At 38.4% G+C, this 24,815-nt stretch overlaps 1 protein-coding gene across 8 annotated transcripts in view; it reads left to right on the forward strand.

Moving 5' to 3' along the window:
- The window catches only part of RPS6KA2 (ribosomal protein S6 kinase A2), a 286,036-nt gene that overhangs the window by 236,108 nt on the left and 25,113 nt on the right, over nt 1-24,815 (forward strand). For all 8 annotated transcript variants that reach the window (XM_051811144.1, XM_051811149.1, XM_051811152.1 and 5 more), the window contains 4 exons: nt 6,304-6,368; nt 14,118-14,220; nt 18,000-18,130; nt 19,733-19,858. In XM_051811144.1, coding sequence (XP_051667104.1) covers nt 6,304-6,368; nt 14,118-14,220; nt 18,000-18,130; nt 19,733-19,858 — 425 coding nt within the window. The remainder of the gene's footprint in view (nt 1-6,303; nt 6,369-14,117; nt 14,221-17,999; nt 18,131-19,732; nt 19,859-24,815) is intronic.

Consider the following 24,815-nt stretch of genomic DNA (forward strand, 5'->3'; position numbering starts at 1 on the left):
CCAGAGCACAATGAACCTTGAGCGTTGCTAGAGAAATTTGCAAAGAGCACAGGCAAAGCACTGGAATTTAAAACATGATATTAATTTTTATTTCATTTTTTTGGTAAAGAGGGAGAATAAACTGCCAGCTTTTTTTTGGAGGATTTAAGATAACTGCTGAATATGATCCTATAGGGAACTGAGAAACAAGTGTGTTTTAAAAATCTGTATAATTTAGCTGCAAATCTGAGGTTTCATCTTTGCTATTCTCAAATGTGTTTCAATCCTGTTATATTTTGTGAGCTGGGAGCATTCTCACAGTAGGCTTTCATCTTTATTATCCTAAATGTATCATGGTCTTTTTACTAATGTCTCTTCACCCTTTATTAATAATCCTATTTAAATTGTGATAAACGAGAAGTATGTATTGGATAATGTATCTTATGTCTGTACACTTGTTTAAGAGTTTTATTAAGAAATTAATTGCATTTGATGAGGTCATGGACAATGCCTGTTGCATGACTTTCATTGCAGATTTTGTCCTTGCTCCACACAGGGACGAGTTGACAACCTGACCAAGCACAGTGCTGGGTGGGAACGGGGAGGCAGTCCTTCAGCGTGCTGCTATGGCCCCTCTCCTCCTGAGGGGATGGCACATGGCCTGCAGAGGGAATGTGCCCAAGAGGTTTTACCTCTTGACCTAAATGGTAGCTCTTGCAGTCTGATATGCTGTAGACATGAGAGTGGAAAAACACATTTTCTCAGCAGGTTTCAATTGCTCTCAAGTAATTTGTTTGACATTAGGAAAAAAATAGAGTATTGGGATTTCTGGGTTTAATCTCTGTTCAGAAAAATAAGGTGCTGCAGCAAATATAAACTTTTTCCCACTCCCTACCTCTGTTCCTTTCTGCTATTTCCTCCCTGACTCCATCTCTTGGTTTTGTTCTGCTCTGTTCATTTTGTGACTTCCCACAATTTGCTATCCATCCAAAATGGGGCTCCAGTGAAGTCAGCAGGAGTTTCTGGATACCAGTCCTTTAATAAAAAGCTACTTACTAAAATAATCAAAGTTGCTTAGTTTTAGCCGTAACAATTCTAGCTCCTATATCATCTTCCTGTTAATAATGGGGAATTGCTAGGGGTCAAGGTTTTAAAATCCAAGGTTCATTGAAATACAGGGAAGACTTGGAGAAAGAAAGAAAATATTTATAACACAACATCCAAGGAAATAAAATCTCAAAGAGTAACAGAAAAATAGATCTTTACATTTCAGGGATAGTGGTGGAAAGCTCCTGAGGGCACTCTCTGTTTTTGCTGGTTGAGAATGAGCATAAAGGACAATAGAAACAGAACTGTTGATGATAAAAGAAGGAAAGCTTAAATGATTGGCCTAAATACTGAACATAAATCAGTAGATAAAGGACTACTTCCACTTTGTGGATTTTAGCTTTTTCTGGGAAAGGAATAATAGTAAAAGAAATGTAGGCTTAGACCTCCTGTTTTGAAAAATCTTTGGAAAATTAATGAAGTATGCTAAAATAAATGAACCATATTATGGATCAAACACTTGTTTTCAGCCATTGCTACAGAAGTTTAGGAATCTGGAAAGTGTATTTAGTTCCAAAATCCAATTTTTAGCATTGACAAGATGAAAAATGCTAAGCTTCAAAAATAATTTTATTCTTGCTGCCATTTTGCATTTTGCCATTTGACTTTGGTATCTTAACAAATGGGAGTAAAGATGGATGATGTATTCTGAAATTTTGCTTTGAAACTTCATTTTGGATTGTTAATGTAAAAAAATATTAGAGTTGAAGCAAGATAGACAAGACAGAGGAGGAATTTAGTAATCCAGTTTACCTAGTTTTAAGTCTGGTGCCTATATTAATGCTTATGACAAATTTTTAAGGAATGTAAAGTCTTCCTTTGGTATCCCTTGTTTTGGACACTGTCTTTTCTTTTCTGAGCCTATAAACTTTACTGTACAAATAGTCTGTATAGCCCTGCTTTGGTAGTACTGCTCTAAGTACAACAAATTTCAGATTATGGATAACCATAATTTTAAATCTTAAAAGAAACTAACAGGAATACCCAGGCAAACAAGGAGTAGGCATCTCAGTGGTGAAGATGTTAGTTCATTACATTGCCAGGAACTTAGGCAAGGGACTTGCCCTAAGCCTGGATCTTCTCAGGTAGGTAAATAAATGTAAAAGCATTTAAAGAACTTCCTAAGGTGCTGAGAAGTATAAGGGGTCAGAGTCCTTATAACTGAGAAGCTTGGCCAAGAAAGTTTGAAATAAAAGCATATGCCAGTTGATTCAGAGTAAAAACCAAGGAAGTAGTTATTATTTTCTTGATCCCATGTTCTCAGAGAAGATACATTCTGCTTTAGCACATAGAAAACCTTGGCTTTTAACTTTATACGATGATGAGTTTAAACAAAAACCAGCTTTCACCTTTGTCAGAGTGACTGTATGGTCTCTTGTAAACCTTAGAAAAGTATTTCAAAAAATGTAGCCCACTAAAACCATTCTGAAGCTGTGGAGACACTAAAATTTTACTACCTGAAACTAAAAATCTAGAAACTCTTTCTGATGATTTTGGATATCCAGATAATCAACTTTCAAATTTCATAGGTCTCCCTTTCTCCCCTTAACATATTTCAAGGCTCATGTTGTCCATACTGATTCAACAATCAAAACCAATTAAAAAAAAAATCCACTCTTACTATTTGCAGGTGCTTTTATTACAGGCATGACAAAAATCTTAGATAACCAAGTTCTTGCTTATTAATGTGAAGCTGCTTTTATATAAATCCTTGCACTCTATAATATGTTTAAATTGGCAAGTTGATCTGAAAGAATTACTTATCTTCTCGAACCCTCATGGGCCTGCATGACACATGAGTATTTGCAGGCAGTAGGTTTGATTGTGCTGATTATTCTTTACTGATAGGTTTTATTACTACATTGAAGTTCAAAAACCCAAAGCCACTAAAAACCTAACGGAGGGTGAAGGGTTTGCAGTTATGCAGTGTGCCATCCCATGCTGCGCTTCAGGCATTTGCTAAATACCCATCTCTATGCCAAGAAATGTCCATCTCCATGAAACAGGACTTTCCAGTCATGACCTCTCTGGTGCTTCTCTTTTCTCCAAGAAAGCACATCTCTTTTCAGTACCACTTTAGATTTGCAGATGGTAGATGAATGGCTGAAACATGCTGAGCAAATCCAGAGAGACTCCACCAAAAGCATTGATACTTAATTTCTCCCATGGACTTTTGCAGCAGGGTCAGGGTTGCCCCTTTGGGCTTCCAGAGATGTCCCTGAACATATCCTTGGGCCACTTCCATCCTCCATTTGAGGCAAGAACCAGGCCACACACTGCTGCCTGCAGCCACAGCACATAACGCAAGAAGGACTCGTGGGCTATGCGGGCAGATCTCATGGTGGGGAAAAACTGCAAGAAGTGATGAACCTTTCCCACAGTGTAAAATTAGTTGCTAGGAATTGGAAGTCCTTCACTCTTTACGAAATTAAGCTATTATCATCCTAAATCTCTTTAATATACTAAGTTAAACAGAAATGGAGTCAAGTCTTTACACTTAACAATGTATTCCTTCTGAGCCAGAGCTCTGAAGTGGCCCCAAGTGGGAAATGCAAATTTTTCAAACAAATGCCTGGCTCAACTGCATGCTGTATTCCTTACTGCACATTGCAGCCTCCCACTAAGAGAAGTAGCTATGGGTGGGCTTTTGTCTTGCTCCTGATTTCTGTGGTTTTGTGGAAAAAGGAACAACAACAGTAGGAAAAAGTGTAACTTTCAAATAGATCATCTGAAAAAAGCATGTCATTCCCATCACACAATGTGTGCATTAGCCTAAACAAGAGGAAAAAGATAAAACCATGGGGAAGGGACAGAGGAGAGAAAATTGAATGCATTAGCAGTTATCCTCAGTCTAGGATGTGCTAACAGTGTCTTAGTGTCTGATCATTTATCCCAGTCCTTCAAAATCAGTTTGGCACTTGGGTTTCATCTTTGCATGGTTAAGAACACCAACTGCACATTGCAAAGTTTCCAGTTACCTCCACTGAACACAAAACGTTTTTCACAGATATTTCTTCTCTGAAGAGTTGCTTAATGTAATTCTCTTCCAAGTAACTGTCAGTTTCGTGTTTCTGTTGGCATTGCTAAAATCAGAAGGAATTTGCCAAGGGAATCTAGTGTAGACTTTAGACTTTGCATTGAAAAAAACATACTAGGGAAGTCATAGAAGTCTTAGACTAAGACTCAGTATTTTCTGGTTCAGTACCCGTAAACAGCTGCGTAGGGACAAGTAAGAATAGGGTAAACATATGTGTTACTTCACCCAAATTTTCTCCCACCCTACTGCTGCTTTAAGGTCAAGCAAGGAGTTTCCTGAACCTCTTGTGGTTTGTTGAAGTAATCTTCAACAGATTTCTTTTCAACACACTTCCTGGCCTACCCATCAACCCATATAAATATTTTGAACTGCATCATCTTTTCCAAGTAATTCCACATCACAGAGCTGTCTGTTTCCTGACAAAGCATCTTCAGGTTCTTCTGAACCTGATTCCTGCTAGCATCATTTAATAACCTGTTGTAAACCTCCTTGGTCACCTGTTTCCAGATAGAAAATTCCTGACGTATTCAATCATTCCATACCATTCCTTGTTAACTTTCTTTGATTTTTCCTCTTTTTCGTAAGTATACCCTCTTATAGGTTAGTGTGTCAACATCCATAGCACAGTTGTAGGCGTACAACAGATATACACAGTGACAATGCAGTGATATTCTCCTTTTTGTCCTCTGTTCTCTTTCTAAGATTTGATTTCATGCTGTCTCTGCGTAAAACTGTCTGCCATAACCCACAGTCCTCAGTGGGGCTGATCACCTCTGAGCATGTAATTTTGTATGGCGGGCTAGGATTGTTTATCCTCATGTACATTGCTTACATTTGTCTATACTGAAAGATTACCAGGAAGTAATCAGATCATCTCTCTTCCATTATTACCCAGCGGGCCTGCAGACAATCCTGCCTGTTATGTTTGCTTTCTGTATCCATTCATCAGTGACTGTTAAGCAGGCTGTAGGAAGCCATTCCAGATCATTGCGTTTTGGCAAACACTGATAATGTCTTGTACACAAGGAGAGCAGACATCGAATTTACAAAAGCTTCAGTTGACAAGACCTTTGTAAAGCTGCTTGTAATGTTGATCTTCTGAAAGTACAAATACTGCAGATAAAAGGCTGAATCATCTGAGGTGTTGAGTGCCCCTTGCAAGGTGCTTATGAATCCCAGGTCCTTTTGGGATTCAAGGATGCTCAGAATGCTTGTAAAGAAGTATGCTGGGTACCTTTCAGGGACTGATTCCAAAATTGCAGTGCAAAGATTTTGCTTCCAGGTGTTAATTCTCTTTGAAATGAAAATCAAGGGTGTTATTAATAAAGTCAAATCAACTCCATAAGTGGCATTCTAAATCATCTCTGACAGTTGTTTAATTATTACTGAGCACCTCTTGGGTTTTCTGATGCCACTGAAGCAAATAAATTGAGGTAAAGGAATAAAAAAAGGCAATCTTCAGTGAAGACATAAGGCAAAAGTAATGAAGAAATTAGGTTTCTTACCCAATCTCAGAGGACTTTCCCCCCAGTTCCTATAGCAATGTAACAGAAATTTAATACTGAAGGAAACATAACACTGAGAGTGATGATTTTGGTACTCAGAGGAATTTGAAGACAATATTTGAAAAGGGGGAACCTAAAACCGTGGCTTATGTCAAATCATTCGGAGCCTTTTGGTATTTTGAATCTGTACTTATTTGTAGTGCAGCTTTCTTTGCCTGTGAAGAAGGGGTAGCTAGTCAAGATCTGAAAGTCGGTGCACATAGAAGAGCTGCTGCTGGTGGCAGGGAGCAGCTGTAGCCTTGCCAGAGTATGAGGATGTCTTGAGGCCTCTCCTGACCTCTCTGGTGCATGTGCTCTGCTGTGCCTAAAATCCCATGTCTCATTCAAAGCTTGAATATGCAGCTATTCAGCCTTGACAGCATCCTCAATTAGAGAAAAGTAAAAACCCTCAGCCATCAGATTCTCATTAATGAAGTGCCCTTGTCTGTATTTTTGGTAGTTTATACTGTTATGACAGTTGTACTGTCCAGGGTTCCTTGACTAGAAGAAATGTTTATGTGGTAACTCTGACTTTGTCAGAAGAAAAGTTGGGGTGGGGAGGAAGACAGAAGAAGAGATGTCATGCAGTACTCTTCTAAGCATTACTTCATTTTGATTCTTTCATTCTCTTGCCAGGTGCTGGATTTGATGGAGTGGAAGAAATTAAACGTCATCCTTTCTTTGTTACTATAGACTGGAACGTAAGTGGAATTTTTTTATAATTTTTTTTTCTTAGCTAAATTTTGTGAAGACAAACTGCCATGCTTAGGAAAAAAGGCATTCTCTAATGTAGAGAACCCAGGACCTAGAGCCTATTCAGTGGGTGCCTGTATCTCTCTTGCATACATACTTGGCAGTGGTGGGTTTATAGTTGAACTCGCTGGTCTTAAAGGTTTTTTCCAATCTAAATGATTTTATGATTCTATATATATATGTTTGTTCACATACCCACAAATGAAAGGAATAGAAAGCTGCTTTCAGCATTACCTTTTTTTCTAACTTCTTATCTCTGTTTTATCTGATAGTCTGTCTAATCATTATACTACCTGAGGCTATTTGCAGCATTCTGCAGAATAATTTCCACATTCAGCTCTAATAAACATGAGACTTCGATTTGGGAGCTGGATGGAGTGAAAATTAGTAGCTTTAAATGAAATAATTCCTGTAGTATTCAGTTGTGAAAGAAAACAGAGGCAAAGGACTGGGCTTGAAAGAGATATTTCATAGGGAATCAATCTGATGCTCTAGGTCCCTCCATTGTTTTGCTTTTACATTCCGTATTGAACTACTTGTTCCTTCTCACTCAGTTGGGCATGCTGGACTAAAGGCTAGTTTTATTCTTTCCTATATCAGGGACCTTCAGGAATTCTTTTCTCTCTTGTAATTATTTAGAGCAGCCCCAGGTCTGCTTCTACATGCTTGCCCACAGTAGCTCCAAGGAGCTCCAAGACCTCCAGGCTCTCTCTTTTCCCAAACACAACATGGTGCTACTGGGACTACCTGGGCGTCCACAGAGCTGGTACAACAGGCTGTACAGCAGGTTGTGCTGCTTTATGCTAGAAGAATCATAAATCTTCCAACAGGATAGCTTTGCTAACCCATTCTTATCATCCTAAGTGAGCATAGGACAGTATCTGCCCCATCCACTAGGTTGCAGTGGGGGCCATAGAAAGCCCCCAAAATAGATGGATTTTCAAAAGTGTGATTTTACACCTCTGAGCATACAAGTCAACCAGCCAGAACTGGAAATGTCAGCTCCTCTTACAAGTGTTTGATGTTTGATTGAGGTGAGCTATTATTTTAACATCAGCACTCAAAATTGGAACAGCAAACATTTGATCAAATGAAGCATGGTTCAAATAAGACATGTCAGAGGTGATTAACAGAATGGTAAACAAGGATTTCTTTTATTGCTATCAGCTACAGCTCATAAAGCTGGTGGTAGAGATTAGCTACATACTTGATTTAGACATGTAAGAGGTTAAATCTCACATTTTCAGCGTCCTATTTGTTCAAATCAATTTATTTTTAAACAAACCTGGAAGCAAACATTTTTCATTCTTGCTCTGAACAACTACCAGTACATCAGAGCTCCTGTTTGCCACATCCTCTAGCATTTTCTAGTTTAATTTTACCCAACCTGTGATATGGTTGTTATGTCTCTTCAATATTTAATGTGTTAGCTCATAAATGCTAGTGTAACAGGTCACATTGATGCAGTTCTTAAGATAAATTCTGATAAAAACACATGAATGTGTTTGGCAGAGCTATTCTCAAACTGCTGCCCAGGACTTCCCATTAAAGCTAATTTTTCCAGTCACTCATGGAGATCTTGGGAGGCTTATCTCATTACAGCAGCTACAGTACTGTATATATTTCAGAGTAATGTGAGCCAGCCTGGCCCTGAGCTGAAGCCAGGACTTTGACTTAACAGTGATCATCCAACCAACTGTTAACATGTTCTCCATGGACAGAAAGGGAACAGGGTCAGAGAAGAGAGAACAGAAATGGATCAGACACAGATGTTTATGGCTGATCTCTATATGGTTGCAGGAAAAGAGTCCCTGATGCCCTCATTTTGTTCTCCTCTAATGTATACAGAATCTCTCACATCAATTTGCAGGCAGTCAGCAAACAAAGCTGTTGAGGCAGGACAGAAATGTTAATTTACTTTATGCCTTGGTAATATAAAGACCTCAGAGACCAAGAAGCAAGCTCTTTTGGAGAACTTCTGTACTACGTTGGCAGCTATGATAGGACTACTGTGACTGACAGCACAGAAAATTTCAGCTTTTGATCCTTCATCAAAAGCTCCCTTATCATGAAGGGTCAGAATGGGTTAGTGTCTGCTGGAAATGCAGTATGAAACAGGACTTTTTTTTAAGCATGATTTTTCCTGCAAAAGTGACATGATAATCAGGAACAAACCGCCAGGTTGCATCTTCTAATTTTAAGAAGAGATTCAAAACAGAAATGAGTTAGCTTATTCTTTCTAAGTTGTGTGTGAAGTCTAGATATTGCAGTGATGAAGTCAGTAGAATCACAGATGGAAACATATGACTCGGACCACCATTTCAGAGTATTTTCAGAGCTGTTCTCTTGGGGTTTGAATGTGTTTACCTGTTGGTGCAGCTATTTCCTATCTTTCACTGTCTTTAAACAGACACAACCAGATATAGTGTCTGGTTTGCATGAAGGCAGCAAACACAGTGGAAACAACATACACAGTGTAAAAATGACCCCTGTTACACTGCTGCAGATGCTGCTGCCAAGCACATCAGTGCTGATAGCGCATGACCACTCTGTGCAGAGGTAGTAAATATCATCCTGGAAAACATGACTGTGGCCAGAGAACAACCCTCCTCCTCCTGGCCTTTTGCAGATGTCATTCTCATGTTCCAGAGTGCCATTCTTCAGCAAAATCTCTAGTCACCCTAGGTTTAACTTCTGGTTAACTTCTGTACTAAATGAACTGTGGACAATCTGACACAGAGTTTTTATGCCCAGATTTAAATTTTGGCATGAGCTAATCTCTGTAAGAGTCTCATTTTTACAGCTGTTGTCACCCCATAATAAAGTCCTAAATTCCCACTTTACAGGGTGAAAAATACATGAAGATTTCTGCAAATATCAGTCTTACTGCTCTGAGGCATTTAGTAGGCACTGTGATGCAAATTCAGTAAATCTGTTGTTAAATGAATGGACTGTCTTTTGTGATCAAGGCTGGGACTCTCAGGAAGGAGGCTAGATGCCCAGCTCCTTGGCAGTTTTACCTGCTTACTAACCTTGCACCCCCTTTTCTTCCTGAGAGAAGCAGACCCAAACCGACTTGACCTCAGATAGTTTCAATCACTGGCTCTGAGAAAGCACAGTCTGGTTCCTGTTTTTTTTTTATTACTGCTTCTTCTTTGCAGGTCATGCATGATGCATTTCTGGTTTTCCATTGAAAATGAAAAATGAAATCCCTTTTTGGAGACTGCAGTTGAAGGAGTGGGCTATAAACAGTAGTTTTTGTTTGGATGACAGGCTAAATTGGAACCAGAGCAAATGACATGCTAGGAAATAAACTGTAAAATACAGCTGAGGAAAGGAATGAGAAGAAAGTGGAATCAAGTTCTTTTTCCTTCAATACTAATCAGAGATCAAACTAAACTGAAAGCATGAATTAATTACAGGTTTTACCAACTGCAAAAATTAACCCCAAGGTTTGAATTCTGCTATCTTTTTTATTGTTTGCACGCAATAACATTGAGCCATTAATCTAGGAGAGGACAAGCATTTTAGAATGTAGTTCATCCTTTTGTCTGCTCATTGGATTTTCCATGACAGGTATATGTAGCAAGGGAGTTTATTCTGACACTACAAGTGCATCACTGTGGAGGGTAGCATCTTTCTATTTCTAGAAGTTGTCTAAGGAATAATTCAATTCTTGATCAAAGAAACTCAATTGAGGAAATTACTAAATAGTTTTTAATTAAATTAAACCATTTTTCTTCTTCTTGATATTTACCAGGCACATGTAAAGCATTTACATCTCTTAATGGGTTTTTTAGGAGTGCATTTTTTTAAAGATGATGAAAAATTAACTGCTTATCAATTAGAAGAAAAAACCACAAAATGTTGCAGCATTTTGTTACTAGACTAGGTGTATTATTTGAGTTCTGCCTGAGGAGGTGTTCAGATGAAGCTCATATTAGAGATCTGGCAACATATTTTAAGAAAAGGTCACTGGGACCCGGAGAAAAATTAATTATTTCAAATAAAAATGTTTCTATCTGAAATCAGAAAGGGAGTTGATAGAAGCTCATAGTTTCTCAAGCTTGTGTAGAACTGTTTTCTAGTTAATTCGTAAGTATTATTAATCTGAAGGTACTGATTATCAAAGTCTCAGAAGGATGTGAGGGGTTGATAAGTAGACAGAAGCATGGATATGTATTCAGGTGTGAATATCTAAATCAGTACTTTCACACCTTGGAGTTCATCTTCCTTGTTTTGTGGATTATGCACTCCCTCAGCACAGCCTCTGGATCTGACAGCTCTGTATGATTCCTGATATCTGTCAGTCACATTTTTCTGTGCTAAGTCAATGCTGCGGCCAATTAAAAAAAAGGGGGATGGGATGTAGGACATTATTCTTTACTGGGAAAGAGAAAGAAGTCACATTCTCAAGAAAACATTAAGGGTTAAGGAATGCAATTCTCCTTTATGGATGTGTAAACAATGTGGAAGGAAAAAAAATCTTCAGCTTCTTATACTTGTGCAAAATAACACACATATAATGATCTTAAGCACCCAATCTGAAATTTAAATGCTCCAGTTAGCACTTACATATCCAAAGTCTCTTTTGAATGCCTAATAAGATCCAAAACAATAATTTGGATATAAAAACTGGGATTTAAACTGAGAAAACTAGGACTCTGTTTCCATTTAAATGGATAGCAGAATTCACAGTGACTTTTGCATACAGTACCAGTATCACCATGACTTGGAAAGTACATAATAGTTTAAACTTTAACAGAAGTTATGTGACAGCATGATAGAAATGGTTGAAGACAAGATTTGAAATTTAACTTGCTATGTCATTTGCCACCCTGGTTGGTTTCTGCTGGAAGAGATCAAGGTCAAGATACATCAGCCCTGAATAGTTTTGGGACCATGGTAAGGGATAATAGGTTAATATGTTTCCTAAAATTAGAAATACTTTTGAAAAATCCAGAAGGATCTCAAATCCTCCAAATGATTTTTTCTCTGTATGTAGAAAACAATGGCTGTGATTCTTACTGTTTTCTTAGATCAGCTTGTTTCACATTGTGTTTTGCAGTCTATAGGATGCAGGTTTTTAAAGGAAGAGGCATTCTGCCTGCAGCAGGCCTTCATGTTTAACTGTGTTGGGCTGCCTTGGTTTAGTGATTTGGCTTTGGTTGTTGTGGTTCACTCAGAGAACTGGAGCTAGTTTGGGATGGAGAAGGCCATAGATGACACTGCTCTGCTTTTCCTTGATGATGCCATTTAGTTACCTGATTCAAGAGCTTGGGGCAAAAAAGTTTTAGGCAGTTTACCTTTTACTGTTCCATTGTCTAGTCAGAAATGCCAGAAATAATTTCTATCACAAATGGAAAAGGAAATGGAAAAGGGAGTCATCTGGGTTGTGCTCAGAAGTGTCTTTCATTTGCACAAGCAACTTCTTTGTTTTCATCCCCTCCCAGAAAGCAACTTCGTGATTACACATCTTTAGATGGCGTGTGACTCATGAGAATCTTAAATCCCTCCCTAGTAGTGGAGGATATGAGTTAGGGATTCCAAATACAAATGTAGCTCCAACAGCACTTAGGAAACTACAGATGGGTGAAGGAATTAAGAGGCCAGAGAGAATATGGTTATGATAATAAAAGAGAATGCAGTTCCTGAATGATGCACAGCTCTAAAACACTTTCCAAGTTTTGGACCTCACAGGATAAGCGGTACACTTAATTCAGGGAGGAAGCACGTGAATGTGACCATATTGCTTTCTGTGGTAGAAGCACTGCAGTTGTGAATTAAGACAAATAAAGGGAAGCTGGAAGCAAATAGCTTTATCAGGGTGAAATCCTAGCAGTAGAAAAGCCTTCAGTAGGTGCTGAGTTCTCTTTTAAAGTTCTGTGCAGACAAAAAAAGATGTATGTTAATTGCTATGTTGATACTTTTCAGCTGATGAGGGACACTTCCTGCTTAAGATTGAAATTGGCTTTTAATTATTTGGAAGACTGGCTTTCCATTGTGGCTCACTGCAGTTATTCATCTCTTTTTCTCTCAGAAGATACGGAGCAGTTTTATCCAAGCAGAAACTTTTTATGGTGAAATGGCCATTAATTATTATATTCAGGCTCACTATTTCATTTTTCCAAGGAATTCAACCACAAACATATCCTTTCTGTTAAGGCTAATATTATGCTACAGAATTTCCTGCTTCAAGAACCTTTATTTATCAATGCAAAATCAAGTTCAAATTATGGTGATATGTGTATATCTTAGGTTTGACCACAAGCTTTATATTACAGAAGTTAATTTACCACAAAACCTACAGTTAAAAAGAATCATCCTGCATGCAAAGAGGTGGACAAGCATTTATTAATCTCCATTAAATATTTTGAAAAATTAGCTCATTAGGAAGTTGTTTCAAGAGCTAACCTTAAAATGCATATTACAAACAGTCATAAAGTGAACTCTCCAGTTCTTATCATGACTTGAAAGTTTGGATGAAATGTTATATTTATGCTCAGACATGTTAATTATGGGGAACTGTCTGTGGCAACTGATTCAGCCCTTTGAAACCTGAGAACAAAAGCATTGCTAGAAAGGAAATGCAGTCTAGGGACTAAAACATGGGACAGGGAGTCAAACTGAAGCTCTGTTACCCATGCTGCCATCAACTTAATATCTTGGCCATTTCAAGTAGAGATGATGCAAAAGGCTCTTTCCATCAACCTCTTGAGGCTTTGGATCAGATCCTGACATGCTGCACCTGAGTTTGTTCATCTCTCAAAATGTGTGTATGTGTGTGTGTTTATATATGCTCGCAAAGGAGCATGGTGTAGCAATTTCTTAAAGAATGAATTTCTTAAAGCATGAATTAGGAGACCACGAAGTCCCTCATAGTAAAGGCAGTGTATTAGGATGAATTTATGGTGCCTATTACTTAGGTGATCCCCTGCATGACTCCTCAGTCACCCCCAGAAACTCACACACCTAGCAGTGCTTACCTTCCTTTCTTCTTTATGTTTTTCCTTGGTTTTGCTCCTCTGCTCAAGCCACATTAAACCTTCAGTGTGATTTCCCACCTGTCCACTGTGCTTTCTTCCTAGCATATTTTGATGGGAATTTCATCTAATCCTCAGTTTAGTCCCCTTCCATTTTACCAGATATGCCACAAGAACAAGTCTCTTGTTTAGGTTGTAAGGACCAGGCAGCCAAACCTGTTGCTCAGCTTAGTCTGGCAGCATGTCAAACATGTTGCTAGTTCTTCCCAAGTAGTAAATGCTAAAACAGTCACAGCTTCCCAGTGGTTCTTTGTGCTGATAGCCATTGCTGTGCTGTGCTGTGCTGTGCCACTAAAGTCACCCTGTTTCCTGATGTTACCATTGCACATTCCAGTCCTGTCCTTAGACCAGTGAATTTCCAGAGGCCCCAGCTGGAACACTGTGCCAGTCTATGGGCTAAATTTTCTTTAGAAACATTTGTGTTCATATTTCAGATTACAGTGGCTAAAAAGTGCAGGGACCATCCAGGGCACAGATTCTAAGCCAACCTGTCAAGCAGGAGCCAGATCCATGGATATGTCCTCCTTTTCTGTCAGTCCTGCAAGGATACCACAGAGCTGAGAGAGGACACCCTAAAGAAAGTGGGGGAGTCTATCTCCAGATACTGAAGTTGTACGCATTGATGTTGATTGTGACCTGTTCTTCTCCTTGTAGAAACTGTACAGAAAAGAAATCAAGCCGCCTTTCAAGCCTGCAGTGGGACGGCCAGAAGACACCTTTCATTTTGATCCAGAGTTCACATCTCGAACCCCCACAGGTTAGTAAGGTGGCACATGGTAATATAACTTTTCAGTTAGTAAGTTCATTCTTCCTTTCACTTACTGTTTCAACGGGGTCTTAAAGTCAGATCACCTGTGGGGTTACAGGGTTTGGCAACATCCAGCAAGAAGCAAAGATTGCTTTGCATTTCCAAGAGAAGAAGCCCATAAGCATTTCACCAGTTTCACATTAATTTGTCTCCAGGAAGCACAGATTTCACATTTTTAAAAGGAAAAGTAACTACTGATTTGCTATTTTATTCCTCACCATTGCTTACACTAGCTGAATTAAACTATTTTAAATTACCTCAACTTCAAAGAACTTTGCATCTCTACAAGTCAGTATATAGTTATATATTTCATAGATGTTTTATTTAATTATGAAGCCCCATAGACTATGAACTATTGGAAGTTAGTATGTGGTTAACAGCAAAGAAGAATCATCAAGTTCTCAGATCAGCAGAGTTACGGTTATGCCAACAGGAAACTTGGCCCACAATATTTAGAAAGTGCTTGCAGTGAGAATGTTGTTCATGTAACTTCCATCTCCTAATAGGAATATCACACTTTGTGCACTATATATGAAGGTGATTGTTGCACAAAACTCCATCTTTCCACTCGTTTAGTGGAAAGCAAGAATACTGGTAATGTCAGAGTGGTAATCCCACTTATATTTCCTCTTGCTAGATATGGATAAGTTACATTACATTTCCGCCTGTGATATTCTCGTGTAAAGAAGTATTTATTTATGCATTCTAAAATATAACAATTTAATTAGCCGTTGTTTGTAAAACACTTTGAAGATGGTAAGAACTGTAAATATCACATAGCATTGTTGTAATAACCAAGTATAAGGTCTCAAGCTCCAGCCTTCAAGTTGCCCCAGAAGTGTTGCAGTGAGAGTGAAAGACCATTACAAAAACACCTACATTATAGCACGTAAATCACAGCTGAGATTTCCTGTTGTTTTTGTTCAAACTGATCATGACCTACACCATTTTTTTCTTAAAACTAGCCCTAATGTCTATTCTAGGCCTGACCCAAACTTCCTTTCATGGAGTTTGAAATAACAGTATCTACTCTAAATCTTTTATCAATTGGTTCCTAGTTTTTTTCTGGCAAGGACATGCTGACTTATGCAAACTCTAAAAATATTACACTCTGGTTTATATGTGTCCAATTGGAACATCCACCTGTTTCCAGTATATGTTGGTCATGTTCTGATGTTCCTATCCCACTGCATGGAAGCAAATGATATTTGGATACTAGACATTTCCATCCTCTGATTTTAGCTTTCATTTAGATTTCAGAGGAACTAATTTCTCTGAAATATTGGAGGCTGCAAATCAGTCTGATCTGGAGAGAAGTGCAGTCTCTGGTGCTGCTTTGGGAAGTCTCACTGACTTGCAGAGAAGCATTAAGAATTTGAATTGCTTTGGTAGTTCACACTTCATTGTTTGTACTGATGCCTGGGGCTATATTTTACACTCTGCATGTTACTACTGTTGCTTAATTCAGTTTCATATATCTGACATGGAAGTTTGGTCTTGAGGCAGTGGCTGGGGTGGGCAGATGACCTCACTCAGTTCTGCTTTGGGCTACTGTGAAAGTTGCCTGAGAATCAAACCATGTCATTTCAAAATAGGTGTAATTGAAAGTGTGAATGCCTTTACACTTCTAGAATGATGGAAAAGCCCTTGCAAACTGGCAGGATATTTTGCAGACCCTGACTGTTGACTGGTTGGGTCAACCAGAAGAGGTAAAGAATCACAAAAGTGTGTAATACTGGCTCATATTGCCAGTGGAATAGAACAAGAACCCTTTTTATTTTGTGTTTTTTCTATCCTGACATAGACCCCAAACAAATAAACCATGTTTGGGGTCTGAGATACCCAGATGGAAAGCACTGTAGTAATTCCTGCTTCATGATCATGCAGTTGTGTTTTAATGAAGCTGTCAGAAAGATACTACCAAGGAGGGGGTACAGATACATATTGCACTCTGTCTTAAAGAATGAGTTCTCCTGCCTGAAAGCAAGTTTATGTCAAAGTTTTGGATCCAGTAACTTGCCAGTCCAGTGATTTTCTGTACCTCAGAAAGTTTATTTGCCCTTGAGGTTGAAACAGCTTTCTCTGGATTTCTAACCTCAGATCAAAGTGTGCCAAAGATGTGGTTTCTGACACTGAAAGTTCATCTCTATGGGTATAGTTTCACATCACTTTTTTTCAGAGATTTTTCCAAGTCAAAGTTGCTTTTTCTGGCCACTAACTTCCTGAATTCACCACTGTGAACGCACATCTCATTTGTGGTGACTCACCTCCTCACAGGGAGCAGAAGACTGAAGAAATCTAGGTTAGAAATAATGATTTGAACAAGGATCAAACCAAGATTATTTTTGTGATCCGACTTAGATTTCAGTCCACAAATGCTTGTACTGTTGTAATTGATGGGCCAGCATGCTGTAACCGGCAGGGATATTTTAGACTGGCTTTACTGCTGAGAAAAAGATAAGTAAAATTGCACCTGAAGTATCTAAATATCCTCCTCTGTAAATAAAATAATAATGTTTGCTAACCCCAGTGAAGCATGATGAAGGAAATTACTTAAGATTTATGAAGCCTTTGAAAACCCTTACACTTAGATGCTCTGGTGGAACAAAGCATTGTGACTTTCACAGGGAGAAAGATAACCATTATACAAGATTTAACTTTTCAACTTTGTCTTGGTAAATCACATGTCGCACTGGAGGAAATGTGAAGGGAAGGGAAGATATAAAAACAACTCCCCCCCAAAAAAATAAAAGTCAGCAAATTTTAGTACCATAGGTTTTATAATACCCAGCCAGTTAGCAAGGAATGGTTTCCAAAGTGACTCTTCTTGCTTATGAAAATACCTGGGATAAAACATATACTGGGCAGAAAGATCTCTTTAAAGCTTTTCAGAATTTTAAGTGAAGCACAGCTCTTCTCTTCTTGCTTTGTCATGCTGTTTCCTTCACTGTGGAGTGGTGTGGGTACTAGGAACTGCTCTCTGGTTATTTCATTCCAAAGGTAGAATAATTCAGGTTTTTCTGAACTCCAGCCATTCCTCCCCTGGTTTTGCCATGTCAGGGGAAGGGATGGGAAGAAAATCTCCGTGACGCTTAGTTAAAACAATCCTAGTTGTTTTGTTCACCTGAGGACAAGTGAACCAGTGTCTTCCCTGGAGTAGGTTCCAGCTCCTAAAGCTGTTCCCTATAAGAAGATCCCTATAAGGCCACAAACCACCACTACTAGAGTACTGTGCTTTAACACTTCCTTGTGTCTTCTCTACATTCTCCTAACTCACACAACATGCTACTAGCTTTTGTAGTGTCTGTAGTCAAGTTGTGCTGCAGAGGACAGATATAACAGCCTGCAGCTTTTTTCCACCCCCTGGAGAACCTCTACTAAGTCAAAAGATGCCCTGGCTTGAGTCTTCTGTCTCTCTCTCCTAGCCTCACTGCCTTGTACCTTTTCTGTATGTGTGGACTCTTGGCAGTACTTTGCATAAGAATGAACGTGCACTTTGAAAAAAAAGTCTGTATCCAAGAGGAAAAATCCTTGCAAACAATATTCCTGCATTGTTCAAATACAGAGGAAAGGAATGGAGAAGGCACACCAAAGCCTTGATATGGAGGTGAATTATATTCACATGTATTTGCCAGTTTGTCAGGATCTGCTACTGACTGGTGGGTGCGGTGCTATTCCTGCTGTTCCTTCCTGCAGCTCATGAGGCCATTTTCTTCCTTCTCCTACAGATTCCCCAGGTGTTCCTCCAAGTGCCAATGCTCATCATCTTTTCAGAGGGTTCAGCTTTGTTGCCTCCAACTTGGTGCAGGAGCCTGCACAGCAAGATGTGCACAAAATCACTGTTCACCCAATTGTGCAGGTACTGATACTGACATTACACTTCACATCTGATGGGCAGATATATATGTGGGTAGTGTATTTAAACGGACTCAACATTATCACTGGTATTTCACAGATATCTAGTGTAGGTAGGAAGTGTTTACATGCAGTGTGTAGGGGGTGGAAAATCAGAATTTTTCCCCAATGGCTTTTATTCATAAGTTCACGTTCCCCACAACCTTTGCAAAGAAAATAAGAACTGCACTTTATCACAACTTAAATGAAAAGTACTTCTGAATACCAAAAATATTATTCCAGTTATGCACGCAGGGCAAGTATAATGAAGTGTTGTTTTTTCACTGAATGCATGTCATTCCCAGCAGTTTTGTCTTGGATTATATGACGCTGCATTGGCAAAGGGGTTTAATGAACTGCTGCTGTAGGTTCCCACAGACACAAGCTCCTGGGTGTAAGAGGCTACCATACTCCTGTTGCTATTTCACAAAAGGCTGGGTGTACTCACCTAAAGCAGGGTGGCTTGATGGGGGAAAGACTTGCCAGACGCTTGGTGCTTTGCTGCCATTCCTGTACAACATGCTGTACAGTTGTTGTAATTTAAATGAGAAATAAATTGCTACAAAAGGCTCAATGCATCAGATGGTAAGTGAATAGGGAAAAGAACTGTGCTGCTTAAATATGCAGCAAATTTTCTCACTGGGAAAATGTTTCTCTCCTACCCACAACCAGAGGTGTACATGCCTCAAGGGGAGAGCCCTGTCTGTGGTTTTCATCCCTACTTTAATAATTTACAGTGGACTATGTTATATTCTTAAAGATGCTATTATGCAACAGTAAGTGAAATGTTAACCAAGCAATTACATACCAGAAATGTTATACATATTCCTGTGATTTGCTTTGTAAAAATGTATTGAATGTTAACATACGCATGTCTTATAATGTAGCAGGTTCTGTGTGGACTTTGCTAGCAAGGTTACATATTTAGACAGAGTATTATAGGGGATTTTTAGAGCTGCTGGTCATCCAGTCCTGGGATGGAATTTGCAGCAAAGCCTTAGATTTGAGTTTCACCATTTAACCAATCCACCTGCCTAGACATTTTCCAAAGGGCATATGAATTAATAGCTTAAAATCATAACCTCTCACACAAAATCCATAATTAAACATATTCTGGAAAAGACCTCTCATTGTCTGGAGGCACCCCCCATATGTGGGGTATCTCTTTTGAAGACTATGAAACCACTAGTATCTTATTAGTCTTCTGCCCTCAGTAGTTAGAAATAAGTTTATATTATCAAGACGTGGGTTTTTCAGGAGATTTGGGCCCACAGTTTCCTTTGAATTTCTAATAGATGTTGATTTTCTTCATTCCACTGCAGTTTTGCCATTACTCCTACATGGACAACTCCATCTTGTAGACTATGAAAAGGTAAAAAGGGAGAAGACACTCTTACTTGTTTAAGTAAAGAGCTTCAGAATTTTTTAACTGGACTTAGAAAAACTGCTAAGGACAAGAGATATCTGTGAAGGAGATGAGAGCAAGCACCTCCTTTAAAAGGAGGCTAATCCTTACTTTTACATACTCATGTTCTGATTACCTTGTTTCTTTTGTCTTTCCCTGTAGCAGTTACATGGGAACAACATTCACTTTACAGATGGATACGAGATCAAGGAAGACATAGGAATTGGCTCCTATTCAGTGTGCAAGAGATGTGTTCATAAAGCTACAGAAACAGAGTTTGCAGTGAAGGTAAGAAAGCCTCTGGTAGATGCCAGAAATTGGCTGAGACTGCTCTGCCAGCCTGGGTACCGGTGTAGTCAGTGGATTTTTTGTTGGCTGATTTCTTGTTGGCAGGTGTTGCTTCATTTTTTTTCTCTTTTGTAAGACAATAGGTTTTATGATAAACTTATATTATTTCTCACACTTCAATCTCATCAAGTAAAATTCCTGGATGGAAAAAACCTTTGCAGTCTTGCATGGTTAATCACTGTTAATCACTTCAGCCATGGTCCTTGCAAACTGGGTAAGATTTTTAACAGCTCCTACATTACATCATTGTAAATAAACAAAATAACATGTAAAACTATTGCAAAATTGAAATATCATGTATTCTACTTTCTCAAGTTGTTTAGATCTGGCATTTTTTATTGTAATTAGACAGATTTGTCAGTGAAAACCATGATCACCTACAGAAACTCAGATTTCTTTTTGTCTGCTTGACATTCAAAACCAACATTTTATCCAAAGGAGCAAAAGTCAGTCTTCTGCAGAGATTTAAAATATTGATTTAGTTGGATGTTAAAGACAAGTCAGAGTTTTAAACATGCTATTTTCTTTAAGAAAATGTGTAGCAATTAAAACATTCATGTTAGAAAAGTATTTAATGTTTTTGTTCTTATACCAAAACGACACAAGTTTAGATTAAATGAGGAATTATTATAATGATTTTGAAAAGACAGGGACAGTTAAGTCAGATCCTTTCATTCTGTGGCATCTCTTGGGAACAGGTTGCAGTACATAGAGAAATGTCTTTACCAAACATGCAGTAAATAAGAGGATCTGGCTAATTGCCACTCTACTTTTCTCATTTTAAAATTTTAGAAAAGATACGTAAACTTTACTAATAAATAAGATTGTATCTGCTATTAAATAAGATGATGAGAGCTTAGGGAAGTGATCCAAACTGCAATTCATGAGATAAATGAACTCCAGGTAGTAAATAGAATAATATCAAACACTTTATTCAGTCTTATTTTCCATTACTGGACTGATGACAATGCAGTAGCCATGAAAATCCATTAAACTTTTGGTGTTTCCCCATGGTGGCCACAAAAATCTGGAAACCTGAAATGACAATCTGTTGCTGCCACTGTTCAAATAATGGTTGATTTTTCTAGGCTACACCATAATTAGGAGCACGGACCTACCAGCAGGTCTGTGGGCTTGCATGTGATTGTGCTAATATTTTCATTTCATATTAATGGAAAATTTAGAGTTTTCCAGGGTCCAGGTTATTTGTCAACAGATGGCATTACGTTGTAGTAGGTATAGTAGTATTAATTCTGTATAATTACATTGCATCTGTGGTGAACAAAATGTATGCTAAATTAAAGTAATAACTTTACTATTTTATTTATGTCAAGTATTGCTGACAGTTTTATCAGTGTAAATACAGCCAGCGAGAAACCAAAACAGAAGAACCTCAGTACTCAAAGATATCTGTGCCTGAATCTGAACTGCCTGAACACCAGTGGGTGTTTAGAGAACTTCAGAGGATCCAGAGCAAACTCAACACATGTAGACACTCAAAACTGCAGAAAAGTTCAACACTATAATTGCTAGGTTTATGGTCTTTCCCATTTTTAATATTTCCTCTTTTTATTCCTTTCTTCTACTCATGAAAATTCTCTTCTTGTCACGTCAGTATGTCTTGATTTTGACTGCCAGTGTAGGCAACACATGCAGCACCTCAGTTTCTGTCACAGTGTGAGTAAAATGTGTAGCAGATTTGGGGTTGGAGACACTTGGTGGGTTTCTGTTTGTACTGTCTTTCAAGCACATTTAGTGCTGCCTCTTTAATTATTACTCCTACCAATATATTAATTTTACTTTTCTTTCAATGTTATTTTAATTTCATAATAAGATTATATCATTTTGTTATCAGGGTAGCTCACTTTCAAAAAAATTGCACAATGCCACCCATTTCCAGTAATTGGATAGTACAGAAATTGCAACTGATATTATCATAATTATATATCAGTCCCTTTTGACATGCATTCTTTAACTGTCTCTATAAAAATCACTGTAATTAGGCTCTTTTGATTTCTGTCAGTAAGTATAATTTTCTCAGTGCTCTCTAGTACATAGCATTCACAGGAAGAAGTATCTGCAGTGATTGTGTGATAGGCAGCAGCCCCACTTGCCTTGCACCACCTCATTAAAAGCTCCTTCTTTCAGATGAACTGACAACACATCAGAGAACATCATCCTGTCTCCCCAGGGCAAGCTGGTGATAGGAAAAAAGTTAAGGAAATTATGTGGTGGCATCACTGCAGGAAGACACACATCATGTCACTGTGTAAATAAATAATCCTTCCATGGAGACTCCACTCACCTTGTTTACTATTGCTGTGTGGTGCCATACTGAGGCAGCAGAGTACCTAGCCAGAGTAACTTGAGTCAGAGCTACAGTCAGAAAATCCACTCAGGAAAATGAAACTTTTCCTAGGCCAGAAGCAGAATATATTTATTAAACTGCAAAACATTTCAGCCCTTTTCCTTTTGCTGGCCAGCTGCTACTAATTGGGGGATATCTTGTAGAGATACTAGATGTCTAGCAGTGCAAAGAAGTTCTTTGCTGGTGTTGTAAAAGCACTTGAACAGATCTGGAATTTCACTCGTTTAAGAGTTCATTTTGATTAGACACATCACTCACTGAGATGCTTTTGGAATTTCCCCTAGACACCTCTCTGCACCTATAGGCAGCTGTGCTTCCTATGTAAATCCAATCATTGAGCCTGCAGAAGAAGAGAGTTTTCTTGCAACCTATTCCCTCTTCTTCCATGCCATCTGTAAAAAATGAAATGCTAATAATAAACTCTAAACCTGTTTTAGACATGCCCTTGGGTTCCTAACTGCAGTGTTTCAAAATTCAGACTTACATCTCCATTTCTGAGAGCATTTCAACACCATGCAACAGAAAACTGTGTAGACAGCCAAATTTCCTGCAAACTGAGTCTACCCTGAAACTAGTAGCCACCTACGTGGTCAGTGCAGGTAGATGTTGGTTTAGCAAGTCTGTGTATCATATTCTACTGCTCTGAGGGTTTCTTTCCATCTCATTCCCAAGTGAAAAAAGTATAAAGTTATGAAATACAAGTACATATATTGTTCATTCTTCTGAATTACAGAATCACAATATATTCTGAGTTGGATGCTGGTAGAAAGAAGAGATATGGCGAAAAAAAGAGTTTCTCCTTTGATGGACCTCTAATGTGTTTCAAATTCTTCTGCTATAATATTGATCATTCTGACTGAAAAAGGCCTAATGATTTTTAATAGGAAAGGGAATATTAATAGTTACAAGCTTCACATGGGTGTAAATGTAACAGTGAGGTCAGAAGCAAAGCAAAATCAGATCAAACTACTTCAGCCACATCAGTATCTAGAGAAAATAAGTCAATTAAGTAAAAGAATGATGCTAGAGGAGATGAGAGGGGTTTCTGTGGGTGGAAGAAAGTTTGCAATGGAAGCCTAAACAGATTAAGAGCTCTCATTTGGAGTTCAGAGTTCTTGATGAATCAGATTTTTTAAAACCTGCCAGAGATTTGATGCAATTAGCATATCCCAGATGTTTTTCTTTACTTAAAACCATTGCACAGCTTTCAAGCTTGGAGCACTAGTGAAACTTTCAAGCTGAATTTTTAGATGTGCTTCTTACTGATGCCAGATTAAGTAAAGTTGAAAAGGACTTGATTGCATCTTCCATTTTCTAAGGATTTATCTATTTAGATTGACTCCTTACCCCCAGGAGGGATTACTGGTGGATAATAGCCAAGTAGAAACTGCTCCTGCTGTGGACTTTTCTGACCCCAAAACAGTAACTGCCCCAGCCCAGACACTGCAGAGGTGGGTGGTTTAAGTGCCAGATTCAACACCTTGATGTCAACCATCTTCTTCTCCAGGTCACAAGAATGTCTAACTGATTAAGTCTCATGGATTTTTAGTCCCTCCATGCTGCTAGAGCCAGGGCGAACAACTAGGTAAAAGCACAGGGTATGCATTTTTCCCTCCTTTGAAGAAGAAAAACATAGATATAGTCCCTATTGAAAAGTCCAGTTTTGCAGATGCCAACATTACAGTGGAATTTGGATGTCAAAACAAATGTGAATTTCATTACTTTTTCCTATCTTTGTAACGTACTAACCAGCTGTTAGGCTCCAAATGTTCCAGAGTTGTGAGCAAAGCCAAAGTTTGAAGTCAATGTCTGCCACTGGGGTACAAGTTAGTGTATGCTAGAGTCCTAATAAGTCCTACAGTTCATATATATTTCTGGTAATTACCAAGCACATCTATCTAGCATGTTTTGTATAGGCAGACTGGAGAGATGGTACATTTTAATTAGCTACAAAAATACAATACTGATGTTAAAATACTACCAATAAATAGAAATCAGTACCTTATGAGAGCTGGTTTAGTAGGCCTGTGCAATCAAACTTGTTGTATACCTCTATTTATTTGCTAATAACAGTGAGTGATGTAGTCAGCAAAACTCATATAAATTCCAGAGTTGTTTCATAATTTCTTTGAACTTTATTTTCCTCTTCCATTGGTGCTTCACAGTTATGGTTTGGTTGTTTCTAGGTGGTTAGCCTAAGTAGATAAAATTGCACGCTAACATGAAGACAGGAGCTTACACAGTAGTATTTAGTGGCTCTACAACATTTTCACCTTATCAAATTATCTATGAAGAGCATGTCTTTTGCCTCTGAACATCATACCAATGATTCTGAAAGATACTTTCCAATATTTTTTGAGAAAATATCTCTGACTGCAGAGATAGGTTTGATTCCTATTTTATTTCCTGAATGATATGTAATGAAGCTGTTCAGTGTACTCAATAATTCATAGGATGGAAATACAAATATTTGAATACCAGTATCAGACAAAGATTTCATAAATACATTCCTAGTGTAGTTAAAGTTTC

The sequence above is a fragment of the Manacus candei genome, unplaced genomic scaffold, assembly GCF_025592945.1.
Source record: "Manacus candei isolate 608988 ecotype Guabito, Panama unplaced genomic scaffold, ASM2559294v1 h1tg000081l, whole genome shotgun sequence".
NCBI classification, from domain to species: Eukaryota; Metazoa; Chordata; class Aves; order Passeriformes; family Pipridae; genus Manacus; species Manacus candei.